General features: G+C 41.5%; 1 protein-coding gene across 1 annotated transcript in view; it reads left to right on the top strand.

Annotated features, from left to right (window-relative positions):
- Nucleotides 1–940: 940 nt before the first annotated feature.
- Nucleotides 941–14,911, top strand: part of LOC128884830 (uncharacterized) — a 221,503-nt gene continuing 207,532 nt past the window's right edge. The window contains exon 1 of the mRNA XM_054138480.1: nt 941–1,811. Coding sequence (XP_053994455.1) covers nt 1,664–1,811 — 148 coding nt within the window. The 5' untranslated portion in view covers nt 941–1,663. The remainder of the gene's footprint in view (nt 1,812–14,911) is intronic.

Here is a 14,911-nt window from a genome sequence, read left to right as displayed (position 1 = left end):
AACGTCGTTGGCCGATTGTGGCTACGCCGATGAGTTGGTCCCGTAACGGGGCTCGAACCACGGTCCGCTGCTCGCGTACTCGAAACCCATCGCTTCCTGTACCAACGACTTTTTTCTCGAGTGACCGGGGGCTTAATTAAATACCGGTGGACGGAGGCATCCGTGTCCTCCTCGCGCAGAGGGCTGCGCTTACGTGATGTTGCAACCGCGATTTTACCTTGCAAAGGACGGACACGAAAAGAGACGGTACGACGACGCTCTTGCTTCTTTCTGGCAGAGCAAATTCTCCTCTGGATAGGGAATTTGAATTTATTTGGCGGATCAGAGTTATAGTCTAGCCGAATGGATTCATTAACCCCTTCCTGTGCCATTTAGCTCGTCGAAACTCGGGCACAAGCGGTAAGCATCGACGCGCGCTAAACAGACCAGACTGATGCTTGTAAACAATCGCAATACCCAAGTATCTCGTCGCGATATTCATGTTTGGGCCAAAATACAAGTTATTTTTAAAGGTACTGTTACAAATAATAAATCTTAATCAATAATCACCAATCCTTCCTTTATTTATTTAAATTGCCTTATTTGTTAGGTAAAGTAAATTTCAAATAAAACCCTTAAAAGCGTTGGGAGCTGTCGATAACGAAATGGAAATAATATTCGGAGTGCAAAGGTTAAAACCTTTTAAGTGCACCATACTCCAAACAACAGCGCGCCTGGTGACGCTTACGCATCACAGACGCGTGTAGTATTAAAGGACCCGTTCCCATGAATGAGCGACCACGTGACGCGCAGCGGAGGGGATACGATGTAAGGGAGCGTGCGCGTAAAAAGCGCGCCAATGGTTTTACGCGCGACAGGCGCGCGTTCAGTGATAGGTCGACAGATGGCGGGGATGTCGCGTGGCGGCTGCTTGAAACACCTGACCGCTGCCTAGCAGTGCGGCATGGACTTGTGCGGCAGGCGCACACTTCTTTTAAAACAAGTAGCACGCGCGAACCCCCCGGCCAATTGTTTTGATTTTCGCATCCGTGATACGCGTTCGCTTACATGCACGCGAGTGACATCCGACGACAGTGCGATGGCCATCGACTAACAGCCCTTCGAAGGGACTCGAATCGCGGGGTCGTGGCGGGTGAGGACGAAACGAGGAGGATTCGCGAAGTTTCGCCGACCCAGAGTCTCTCAGCCGTGAACGTTGCACTCGTTTTCGTACGCGGTCCTGCGCGCGTAATAATTATGCCATTCGGTTTCGTTCATAACTCTCGTTCGATCGGTCGCAACACACTCGAGAAGAATGCGCGCATCATTGGCCACTGATTGGCCCGTGATTCCTTTTGCAATAACTCGCGATCGTCGGACCAATCAGTTGTTCATTGTTCGCGAACATGGATTAAGTCTCGCCTAACGTGCACCGCAGCGATCTCGAATTATCGATACCATCCGTAGATTTCGCGATGGTCTATTTTTCTTAATGGTGCGCGAGAGAACTGGCGTCGCTCACGCCACCCCGTGATTCGAACTTCCCGCTCCGAGCGCTCGACGATTTCGAGCTTTGGTTTTTCGAAGCGTCGATACGTCGCGGCTCGCGAAAATGTGATCGACAGCATTGTTCGTCGCGCGACGGATTTTTCGTGGCCGGTTAAGTGCGTCATTTCTCGCCACGATGACGGTGAATCTATCGGTGGTGACGATGGTGTTGATGCTGGTGACCACCGTGATCGTATTGGTGTACGGGAAGGATGTGACGACACTGGAGTACGACGACCTTCTTCCGGCGAACGAGACCAACGTCCGGCATCGCGTCGATACAGGTATTTGTTATTTTTTTTTTTTTTTTACTCCTTTGTGCGTATCAAGCTTGGAGAATGTTTAACCTTTTGGAAGGCTTCGTTTTTCTGTGGCATTTAAATTATTCGAAAAATAATATACACAGTATGCTAGTTGAAGAAGGATTCTTGCTGGTTGTTCAGACAGTTTATTGTTGAAATGATTTTTAACATAATATAATATTACAATATAACATTAATGTCAGTTTACTAATAAGGTATTTTTCAAATAGATACCACCAAATTCTCGTAAAAATGATTACTGCTCATAAGAACGTTCACAACAAACAATTGCTATTGCTTACTCAATTCCTTCCATTCACGCGGCATTTTATCGTTGAGTTTCACATAAGATGTAACCATTAAATTTTTATGTAAATAGCAACTGTTGTTTATCATAACCATCGTTAGAAAACCCTAGTTTCTCAAAGAGGGATCAAAGATTTACTATGTTGTCCGCGCAGACGTTGATTTTATACGCGTCACGATTTGCATTGAATGTCACCGCTCATTTGAATGATCGAATGTGTCGTTTATGTTTCTTGCACAATGTGTGTCACGATGCTTCTATGAGATGTACGTCCTTATCGTTGGCGTTGTATTAGCAATGTTAATTAAGCCATCTATTTTCTATAATACGTTTCCTATTTATCTATTCATTGGTATCTTTCACAAGTGCAACTCGTTAGGTATCTTATTTTACAAGAATGTTTGTTCACGCTTCTTGAGGAAAGTTATATACACAATTACGGTTGTTTTACTCTTTGCAAGCTAACACATTTTCAACCCCAATTAGACCTTCTTCAGCTACAAATTAAAAATAGCAATAATTTAGTGTTATTACAATTAGAGCAAGCCCACATTTGTTTCGCAAACACATGAAATTATAAATTTGATTAGGGTCAAGAGTTATTAGGGAAAATTGAATTGGTATTGTATTTTAATTTGAAAGAAAAATTCGAGTTTATGTGCACCATTTTCTGTGATAAATTTCATAGTTTGGAAGTTTATAGCTTGAACTTTTATCGAAAAACGTTAGGAGTATTCTCAGTTTGGTTCATGGCAATTGTACTCCCTCGAAATCAGTACTATGACGGTGAATGCCTGAACTTTGTTACTCGTCTCGGATTTGCCGAGGAAGAATGACCTTTGCTCTAACGCTTCTGTGAAAGTATTATACGTTCGCCTGAGCGAGGCCTTGTGCCTATCCGAAGTTGTCTTCTAACGCACGCCTAGTTTCCACGGGGGGAAATTCAACTTTTTTCTTGGGTTTCTGGCACACCAATCGTTGCGTATGGTTGTAGATATTGTTAAACATTTCTCAATGAAACGTTCAAGTTCGTCCGCTTTACACTTTACAACGAGTGGCAAGATTTACGTACGTATTGTAATTATGCAGTAGAAATTATTTTACTGTGTTTGATTCTAATGCAATAGGAATATGCAAGCAATAAAATATGAAAGCAATAGTAATTAAAATTCCATTCAGGGCTGATCCGATGGAAGTTTGGGAAACGCTGATTTAACCCATCAGAGTGAATCTCGATTTGCATGAATTGTTTGCTCATAATTCGATGCAAAAGCGAAACGTGTTTGCAGGATGACTCGCTGTTCCACTCGGATTGACGAACAATGAACCCCGTTTGAACCGCATTGTCCCTGCTGCTCTGATAATTCGCGACGAGGTAACCGGCACCGAGCAACGTCCGTAGCAATAGTTTGCATTACATAATTCCTAGCGAAACTCCTAGGTCGGTCGTTTCACTGCTCAGCTTTAATTGCGCGCATCTGCCTCGCGGGGGATCATTTGAATTTGCACGCTCGGTTACTTCGCGACACCCGTTGCACTCCGTTTCATTTCGCACGTAACCGATCGAGGGGACGTGTATCTTCGTTAGAAAACAAATATTTTGTGAAATGCTTTTCTCTATAAATTAAAGAAAAACTTTTTTAAGATTGTAAAAGAGGGTGTGCATTTTATAGAAACTTTTCTGTGGTTTATAGAAGAAGTTTTTGTTATTAAATTGTTGGTTGAATTCATTTAGTTAAATCAATAGAACATTCATAGTTGATTGCGTAGCTCCTGTGGTGTAGTAAAATAATTAATATACAGTAATAGAGTAATTAATTAAAAGAGTACGCAATAAAACGAAGTGGAACTTGTACAGCGAATACATTTAAAGTACAGGAATCACTTATTAACAAAATTTGTCACAGAAAGCCTCAAACAAAAATGATTAATAAATCTTCATCATCACAAGTCCACTCCTTTGGCCCTCAGGGGCTGTAGCTATGTTTAATTGTAGCTACAGTACGGGTTTAGCAATCCCGAGGTACCCGAACTGTAGGTGGGCTAGTGGGTTTCAACAGACACGTAAGAAGTTAAGGATTGGTGTAAAGAATTGATGTTAAGGATCCTCACTATAGAACCTCAAAATTAAGGAGACATATAAAACATTTGAATTCAAAAAATGATGTATTGGACAGTGTCATCAGTTGCCAACTCCGTACTTTAATAAAACAAAGAAAGAAAGTCCCCTCCTTTCGATTTTTTCCGTCTCAGTGAGATAATCATACAAGCTGCACGCCCCAACCGATCTCAGCTTGCCAGTTACGCAAGAAAAAACTCGATTTAGCAACAGAGGACTTAATCACCCTATAAAATAGAAATAAAGGAGAGCCCAAGTTTCCCACGACACCGAAGAATGCAATCGGTCGCCGTTCGATCGTCGTTGGACGACGTCCACCGAGTTTAATCGCGTTCGCCTAATTTGCATTCGCTTAGAAAGGCGGAAATGCGTTTCTGCGCGTGCCGAACGAGGTGTCCCGTGTGCCAACTCGACGAACCCTCAAAGAGGTGTCTAACTGCGCGTGCAAATTACACGCGCCATCGCGCTTTCTATCAACGGCCAAACACTGGACGTTAGATCGTATTTGACGGTGGCCGTCGCTGGCCTCGCTGGACACGTTTTCCGATCGATTCGTCGGCGAATAATCGACAGTTGGAATTCTTTGCCCAAAGACGTCTGCCACGTACGTGGTCGTCGGTGCGAGACAATACAGGACGTGATGCAACGAGCGCGTGTCGAAACTTCGCGTTACAGCGGAGTCGATTCGGGGACACTCTAACCGAGTGATTATGAACAATCAAAATGTGTTCTGATTCGGTAAAAACGAAACCTCGACGTACACGCCTTGGCGACGTTGCGATCGGACGCGGTCTATTGTTCTCAATTGCATTGTCAATCTCTTCCTGCATAGCGACCGACTTTGATCCACGGATGGATATCATTTTAGGCTCTTGGCTAGGGTGGCCTCCTTTTGGTCGTTTCATATGTTTCGTAATTGGGGATTTCAGGCATAGTAACTCTTCCACGTGGAGAGGACTTGGATGATTAATTAAATCATGATGATTCAATTGTTAGGCCATATAGTTTCCTTGTTAAGATATAAAATTGAAGATAAATTTAAACATTTAAGGTTTCCTTGTCCATCAGGAGTTTCTACTAAAAGAAATCGAATTACTGAATAGAATTAAAATTGCAGAATAGAATTAAAAACCCTTGAGTAATCATCGTCACTTAGAATAATATTTCAACCTGTGGTTTAGGCTTTCTTCAGCATTATAACACTGACCATACAAGAATTAGACTCAACTAGGCGAGATCGTACAATAATCATACAATCAAAGTAAAAAAATACCTACAAGTGCTCACATTCAGTCGAAAGTTCAATTGGGGCTCCCGTAAACTTGAGAAGATAATGATCGTATCGACATCATTATCTCAGGCGATTAAAAAAATTCGCGTACAAAGGATAAACGGGTCAAACTCGTCGCGAGCTACTTTAAAATTTGCGCCAGTGTCTGGCACATCCGATGCATATGCATGCACCAACGATGGCAAACGCTGCCAACGTAGAATTCTTTTTCAACCTTGGTGCCAATGGTGGCTGTGTACGTGTCGAGCCTGTTGTTAAGAGGATGGAATCGTGCGAACGTGGCCGAGGGTTAACAGTGCGAGGCTAATGCGCTCGCAGGATTTGTTTAACGGTACGGGATTTACGATTCGTTAACGTTATTTACGGTTAGGCGCGTGATCGTTAATAAATCACCGGGAACCACTTTGGGCAGGGTCCAGCGACAGTTACACGACACTGCTCTTTTTTTCTTTGTTTGTACCGGTTGGGTTATAATTAATTTCGTTTTTTGCTGTGTGGTCTGTTATCTTGGTATCAGTGAAGCTCGTACAAGATCCTGATAAAGTGACCAAGGATGATTTCGTGGAATTTACAGTTATAAAATATTCGAGTATATCGTTCATAAAAATGCGAGGCTTCGTGTTCGGCTTTTTCGTGTTAAATTGTAGCAAATTAAACGTACCAAGGTGTTGGTTACATTGTACAGGATTTATATATTTTTATAATTATATACACGCTAATGTATGTAATTATATAAATTTATAAATTAGCGAAAGATGTTCCCCCTTAAACAGTGAATCTTTAAGGGTTAAAGAAGTCTTGAGAATTTCCATGATATCCATATATATCCAAATTACTTCTTCAATTTTTTCGATCTCTCAATTATCCTTCGTACATAAAAAGTGAACATTATCCTCTAATTTTATTCTGTAAAAATCAACTTTATACTATGCATAAATGAATATTTAGCAGAACCGAATATAGAAGTAAAGTGAAAGACACACCGAGAAAGCGCCGCGTTGATAGTATACAGTGTCCAGTAACATTTCTCGCGATTTGATAAGAAAACCTATGCGCAAGATCGCGAGCGCTTATCTATTTCCCCCGTACGCGAAGCTAGTTACACGCGAGAAACCAAATAGAATAAAAGGGCAGGTTTCGTGTCGGGAGTCTAGGAAGCCTTCGAAGATTAATGTACACGCAATGTTCGATGATCGAGAGAGATTTCATTAAGATTAACCCCGCCGCGCCGGATGATTCTTCTAATTCGCGAGCACACATGATTGCGTTGGTATAGGACGAATATGATTTATTGTCGTCTCGTTCTCTCGAATTCAGGAATGAATATGTGCGTAGAGTATCGATAAGCTTGAGACTACTCGTTATAATTTATTATCATTCGATACTGTGAAAGTTAAACTCGTTAACCACTTCGTTCCTGTGGTTATGGGTATACGCACCGGTTTTAGACAATTTATATTAGCATGGTACTATGAGGTCTCTTGATTAGGATTATTCTGTTAGGTTGATAGATCACTTTCAAGCAAATTCACTTTTCTGATATCGCATTTGCGACTAACCAGGCTAGAGCGTATTAGTAATAGTAATCTCTTTATTTCATTATCATCTCTAAGGTCGTAACTTAAAATTATATTCTTTTATTTATTACTTCTATTTTCTTTGATCTTTTTTCTTGAGGCTAGAGTGTATTAAAACAAAGGAGTAGTTTGGTTTTTTAATAGAAGCTTACTGGCAATTCTATGTAAACAATTCCAAGAAATTGAGAATTTGGCTCAGTTAGTGTTGTAACCTTCTTTCTTTTCATGAAATATTTTACTGCATTTCTGTAGCTAGAGCAGACTCACTCTAAATTCTTTCTTTCTTTAAATCCTCCTGTACAGAGAACTCGACTAATACCGACCAGACGAAGTAAAGGAACACGAGGCTCAGTCCTTATTAAAATTCAATAATTAGTCGGTGGTTGCTCCACGCTTGTGCACGTGTAACGTTAAGGATAATAATTGTCACGGTCGCGGCGTGTTCCTTAAATCGTTGCGTATTGCCTTCTACGTGTTACGTGTATGGTCGTGTAACGCGACGCAAGGATTTCAAGGTTTTGCCTATATGGGTATGGACAGCTTTGCCATTCGTCCGTGTCGCGCACATGGACACGGTCGGAACAAGATTTAAACGAAGCTGCGATAAATCATGCATACTTGCCATTGAATGCTACAAAGTGAACCAGTTCTCGCGCATTATTTGCGTTTTTTACGGGGATTTTATTGCTCTAATTATCGCACCGTATACGTGAAATCGAAATTTCTCCGACTACTCGCGCGGAATATCTTGCTAGTTAGCGATTCGCTAGGCTCATTTCTCGAACGCGTTCGCAAGGTTGCGTTCACGGTAATTGGAACCGTGACAAGTTCTGCTTTTTCACAAATATGTTATATTATTTCCAAACGGGTTCTTCGAACGGTATTTCAACACAATGTTAAATCAGGTTTTTCATTTATACAGTATTAAGTATATAAGCTACGTATACCGTGTCCCTGACTTTTTTTTTAATCTATTGATAAGCAATACTTTTGTATTACATTATGTTCACGTATATCCAACCATTTGGCCAGCGTACGCCGATAAAGTAGCCAAGCAACGCTCTTCTTCCGACTTGATTTACAAATTTTGGGGTTTCAAATTGAAAAACTCATTTTTATCAAAATAAAACGTAGCCTATGTTACTCAGGGATAATGTAGCTTTCTATTAATGAAACAAATTTTTAAATCGGCTCAATAGTTGGGGAGATTACCCCCATCACACAAACAAACAAACTTTACCTCTTTATAATATTAGTATACAAATATAGATTGTCGTTAGCAATGAAAAGTCGTTAGTCTCAAATACGATTGAATAATTTCATACGAATGTAATCAGTACAACTTTAACGATAATACTTGGATTTAAATCGTAACCAATTAATTGGTGCTGCAACCAAGCAACGTGTAATTACATTTCTCATGAACATTGAAGAGGATTCAGTTTAGCCACTTGCAAGTACTCGTAACGTTCGTTGAAATATTTAAATAAATAGATATTATCTCAGGTGTTGGATGTGTTCATTCCATCAGAATGTGCTGTAATCGACTTACGTAAACTCGTAAAAGATTTGATTTACGTCACGCGTATGGTTACTTCTTCCGTCCTTCTTTTTATACTAGTTTTCATAGCAGTCCGCAGAACATTACGTGTAAACGAGGGTTTATGAAGGAACCATTTTCTCGCGTCGTGTTTTAGTAACAAGCTGACAACGAGTAGCCGCTTTTTCTCGGGCGTTCGCGTTTTCAGCCCGTCGAAAACTTCTCCTTTTTCGGCGGGCTTTACGAGCTGGCCAGAATACGTGCGTTCGCTCGTTCGGGGCTCGAAGGGTGTAATTTAACAGGCGATCATGATTAGGGACATTAACCTGCTCGTGTTCTTTTGACGAACCAGCACGGTTTTGCATTTTTCATGGCCGTTTCGCTCCCGTTCTTGCGCGGAACAATAGACGCAGCTTTATTGGCGATTCCGAGTCGTTTCGGAGACTTTAATGCTTGGGTCTTTCATGTTTATTTGGAAGAGTCTGAGAAGTGCATACCTAATTGGAAAGTGGGTTCTGCTATTTTTCTGTTCAATCTATTGACTTACAGGAGTGTGAGGAATATTTAAAATTAAATAAAAATTCGTATAATTTGCTAATTCGAATTTCGAGCACGTCTCAGGAAATCTTCGCGAACCTAAACGCTCGCGAGCAACGTACGTCCCGCGCGCGATTCTCGCAATATTTATGACTCAGGCGTCGATCTCACCTGCTGAAATTCGAGGCACAGCCCGCCGCACGGTGGTATTGCTAGAACGTGAGCGAGCGCACGGAAATAACTTCCGCCCGTTTAAAGACCAACGAACGCCGCGGCTCGCATAATTGGTAAATAAACACGTGCTTTGTTTCGCGCGGGACGCTAATCTACGACGGAAAAACGCGCGAGTTGGCGCGTTCACGTCGCCATAGTCGCGCAATAAATCGCCATCGAGGGTCGATAATTATCCACCGTCGCGTTAGTTTTAGCCGCGGATTCCGCGCGCATGGAATGCGGCCTTTCTTGCGTTGTTTTGACGTTTCGATACCGCTCGTTACGCGTCCCGCCGTTAAAGATTTTGCGAACGCTGACAGTACAATGGCGCGTACTCGGGCACTGTCAACATTCTGCTGTCATAGCCTCTCAAACGCGAAACGCGTGCATCGTTACCTGAACGCACGCAGGACTCGTGGGATTCGTTGATTCTGAGAATGGTTTTGCTCCGAGGGAGGTGGGAAACTTTATTCGAACAGTAAACGAAGAAAAAGACCAATCGGTAGATCTTTATTCACGTAGATTTTGATATTTGTTCGATAGAGGTGAAGACGTTTCCTTTTTATTCATTATTCATGTTGTAAATAACGATCAGTTCAATCAACGATCATTCAACGATCAGTAAGAGTTCAGTCTTTATTACCAGGTATTTTATTCTATAATTTAATTCTGATGTTTATATCGATAGATACAGAGATTAGGCTAATAGATATTAATAGATGCAAATATCTTTATTTTTTGTTTGTCATTCGAACATGAAGATATGATATACGAATAGCAATATGCGACGCGGAGTAAATAAATTTCTGAGGCAGAAACTCGGGGCGACAGTGGTGCGGTGAGCAGTGCCGTTTAAAAAGGTATCCGAGAGGCAAAATGACGATTATCAGGTGGTACTGGCGGCCGCGGTATGCGTGTGCAGGTGAACGCAAATGCGGGTACAGCGTGCTCGATACTTATAAAGGAGAGGGTGTGGAGTCTATATTTCGCATAATAGCGTACTATGCTGGAGGTTGGTTAAGATTGTATCGGAAATAGCGAGTATAGGAATGATTATAGGTGCACGGAAAAGTAGTAAATACGACAGAGATTCTTGTACGTTGATTTTCTAATCATATTTATCAGTACCATTTGAGAATTGGACATGGAAGTATAGATACTGGAATGAGTATAGAAGACAGCATAAAAATGGTAATATTTAAGAGGGGAAGGAATAAATAGTACAAATTTCTAATCATCGCTTCTCTATTTATATTTGTCAGCTGTAGTAGCTAGAAATCGAATAGACAAAATCGATTATATTGAGTATATCAAGCGTGGGAATTGTAATACATGCGCAGAAGTTCTAAAGGCAATAAATATTTCTGGATGTTAATTCTCTCATTAGTTTCTCAGTTCCAGTTACTCGGGCAGAGGAATGGTAGCAAGTAAAGGGACGAGCAATAAACAAGCAGCAATTTTTGCACATAAATTTTCTAATTATTTGCGCCAGTTCTCGACAAAAGCGTGGCAGTAAAGCTAGTAAATACAGTGGACGCTTCTAGCCGGTTGCATTTCTTTCCTTACACTTGCGATAACTATAATTTCATTCGACGCAGTCAAGCCTCGGTACTTCACCGGCTGAACCTGTTCGAAGGTCGTTCGGTGGTCGTATTTCTCAACACGGTTGGATTTTTCGAATCGGCTGGAACGAAACAATAATTCATGCCCGCGTCGCTTGGTATTCTGAATTTGCTATACCAGTCGACGCGACGAAACGGGTAGCACCGAGATGAAAAGGAAGGAGATTTGCAGAAACGACGGAGGCGGCAATTAAAAAGACGGGGAGGCAAAATGACGATTATCGATCTCTGCAACCCGAGTATGCACAGGTGAATGTAAATGCTGGCCAGTACAGCTGGATGCTTATAAAGAAATGGGCGTGTAGGGTAGACGTTCTGCAATAGTATGCTACGGTCGGCCTGCAAGACCGCATTTCGCTCTGAGGTAGGGAAGGAACGAGTACGTTTTATCTACTAATCTCTCAGCGTTACGTTACAATAGCTTATCGCCATTGTTATCGCTAAGAAAATGAAACGTCGGTTGGATCTGGCTTACAACCATTAAAATTCAACCAACGCAAAAGGGCAGATTCGACTTAACAGCAAAAAACAATAGTTAATTACTCGAGTCAATCAGGAGGGAGTAGGCCACGGTGAATTTTTCTAAATATATCATACTGTTGAGTAAATCAGAACAGATGATAAAATTCAAGCAACGCAAAAGAGCAGATTAGATTTAACAGCAAGAAAAAATAGTTAATCATTTGCGGCAATCAGCAGGAAGTAGGTTGCGGTGAATTTTTCTAGTAATATCATACGCATCTGAGTAAATCAAAGCCATGAATGATTTTCAAATCTATTCGATACCTCGACAGGTAGCATTCTTAACGTCAACCGAGGTGTCCAGGCTTTCTATGTTTGGCTAAGCGGTCTACAATCCTGGGCGACGTTCGACATCCACGCCTTATTTCTGTGGTCGATAACTGATAGACGTAAAAGTCGAACTAGGTAACAGAAAGTGTCCGATGGCGTTGATTAAACGCGACCAAAGTGAGCGTTTCTGTAAAACTATACCCGTTCACAGCTGCGTTCTATTTGTCCTAGCAAATTAAGATCGCGTGCCGACAGTGCGAGCATTATTAGTCAGAATTATGTATGCTTCGATCTGTATGCAGTTCTTCTTCATACCAGAGTAGGCTAGATAGAGGTCTAACTTATCGAAAATATTTTTAAAAATTATTCTATTACCAAGACTGTGGTAATTGCCTCATATAAGTTAAGATTGCCAATTGAGGTTCGTTTTAAATAGATGGAAATCCATAAAGATGAAATTCTTACTTGTTGAAGACATAGCATAAATTTGATAGGTAATTAAGTGTATGACAAAAATAGATATAATGGATAGTAATGGAGCAAAACATCATTACAGAGAGAAGAAAATCATACATATCGAAACATATCGTGTTTCAAAAAAGAAGAAAATATTGATATTTTCTTTTATTTCCTGAGACGGTTGCCCTGAAACTACATGCTCGAGGTAAGAATACTTACGTATCGCATCGAACGAAGACACTTCTAATAAAAACTTCGATTTACACGAGTCAATATTCCGAGTCCGTAGGAAAATCTAGAGATAAACAGACTAAAGAATAAACTAATGCTTTCTTGAAGCCTGAAGTGAAACTTACGATACCATCGAAACATACATGCAAGAAGTGCTGTACAGCAATGGCAGAAGTTACATACGTAAGAAGACCTAAACCAGACGTCGATACTGTTCTAACTAACAGTGCTTATACCTGCGATCTCCGTTTTCAACATACTCTCTCAATCCACGCCGCTCATCTACCAGTCGGATACTAGTCATTTACCCGGTCGAGGATTATTTTACCCTCGATCTGCACGCTCGTAATTAAAATCGGGAATAATAAGCTCACCGTGATAACCAGTTCTGCCAGTAACCTATTCATTAAACCGATGAAGAAGCGTACTACGTACTAAAACACTACAATTACCCGTGATCCGTGTTCACTGACACGCGATCGACGTAGAAGCTACAGGCAAATCACCAGGGATCGCGCGGCGCACGTTGTTTAAGAATAAAACACAAAGATCATCGGTATCGCGAACGTTGCACAGGTAAACGTCGACCCAGCAGCGTGTTGGACGGTTAAATGGGCGGTTCTCCGAGTTTTCTCCGCGAGTCGCCGTGGAATCGATTTTACAACGGGAAAAATTGATAGTACGATCGTGATTTTTATCACTGCGATTAATAAACTACGAGCCGTCTCCCTTTCGTACTTAGTGGAACGTTACAAAGCCATTTACGCTCCCTTCGGATCTTGATATAGAAAACAACGAAACGGATCAGTAAGGGGAACGAAATGGCTCCGGTTCTTTGGAACTTACGAAGAAAACACTTAAATTGTCTCGAATGTTTTAAACGTAGCGATTTACCCCGGAGTGGTAGCCTGGAGGGGGGACTTCCATTTTCCCCTTTTAACGTTCTAATACCAAAGTCTTGCTTGTTACACGTCGATGAGGAATCCGCGGGGGTCGACGTAGAGAGAATCCGTAGAGAGAATTTTAGCCCCGGGATCCAACAATCATCGATAAATCCAGTATCTTAGGACATTCAATTTTTCGGTTAGTAATTTTGAAAACGAGCATGAGGTCGGCTACAGTTCGGCGATGCTTAAGAGTGAGCATTTGCATAGTACGCAGGATATTCTCATAGTTTTTATATGCTATATCCATAGGTCTAGCAATCGTGTAAGAAACGTACCTTAAGAATTTGTGTGGAACACTCTCAATCATTTTAGTATGACTTTGTAGTGGAGTCCAAATACGAGAAGCATATTCGAGGCATATAGAAGTTACGAAAATGAAGTTATGAACGGAAAATGGCCACCGTGCGACGAGTTTCGCCACGTTCTGGAGATTGAGCCTCGAGTTAGGTTGCATTGGATGTTCGGTTGGGGGGGGGGGGGGGGGGAAGAGGATGTATTCTGTTGATCATGCGAGCGCACCTTACATTCGCTGTGTAACACAGCATGCGCTGCCGAGTACACGACGCGCATAAGCCGCACAGGTGAAGCGGAATCTTGGTGGTAAACGGATGCCACTCTCCTTCTCCCTCTTTCCGTTTTCTCGTTCGCCATTTTATATGATACGAGTTACCGTCGTCGTGGTCCTCTTGCTGGATACGCGCAGGTTTATACCGGTCACTCGCATCCTATGTCATTATCCATCATTACGAGCCGGGACAACGGTAAGGAATAGCCTCTGTCGGGTCCACGGTGTCGTGTAAAATCTCTTCCTCTTCCTTTCTTTTTACGTCGGCTACTTTATTCATCCTGGCTGCCTCGCGAATACTCCCAACGATACCGGCCGACGCGATTTAGCTAGCCAGGAGCAAGCGAATGGTGTATTTATTCGACAAAACTATAAATCTATGGTCGATAGCGGCGGAAAAAAGGTCGATGGTGGTTTCAAGTTTTCTCGAGTTGGGAATATTAGTAGTAACTGTGTATTCAATGGTATCGTGGGAGCGGTTGAGAAACTTGTTATTAATGAAAATGGCAAGACAAAAGAATTGTGCTATTCTACTATTCCTTGTATTAACACTTTACTGACTGGAAGGCTATTAATCGGCTTTTAGTCGTGGCAACCGATACATATTGTTAGTTATGTATAATATTATTGAGATAGCATTAGTATAGTTCTACTTTTAGAAAAATCGAAGGAACTTTTTTTAAAAATGGGAATCGAACAATTGCCTTCACGCTGGCAAAAAGTGTTAGAAAATGATGGAAATTGTTTTGTTGATTAGTATTTAAAATTTCTTTAATAAATAAATGTTGATAAAATTTTGATTACTTTTTGGTTTCCCCAAATATTATATGAGCCGCATCATCTGCACATAAAACTCTCGCGGAGAAGACTCTACCCTACAAG

The sequence above is a fragment of the Hylaeus volcanicus genome, chromosome 2 (assembly GCF_026283585.1).
Source record: "Hylaeus volcanicus isolate JK05 chromosome 2, UHH_iyHylVolc1.0_haploid, whole genome shotgun sequence".
Classification (NCBI taxonomy): domain Eukaryota; kingdom Metazoa; phylum Arthropoda; class Insecta; order Hymenoptera; family Colletidae; genus Hylaeus; species Hylaeus volcanicus.
The sequence above is the reverse complement of the archived record's forward strand: the minus strand, read 5'-3'. Positions and strand labels throughout refer to the sequence as shown.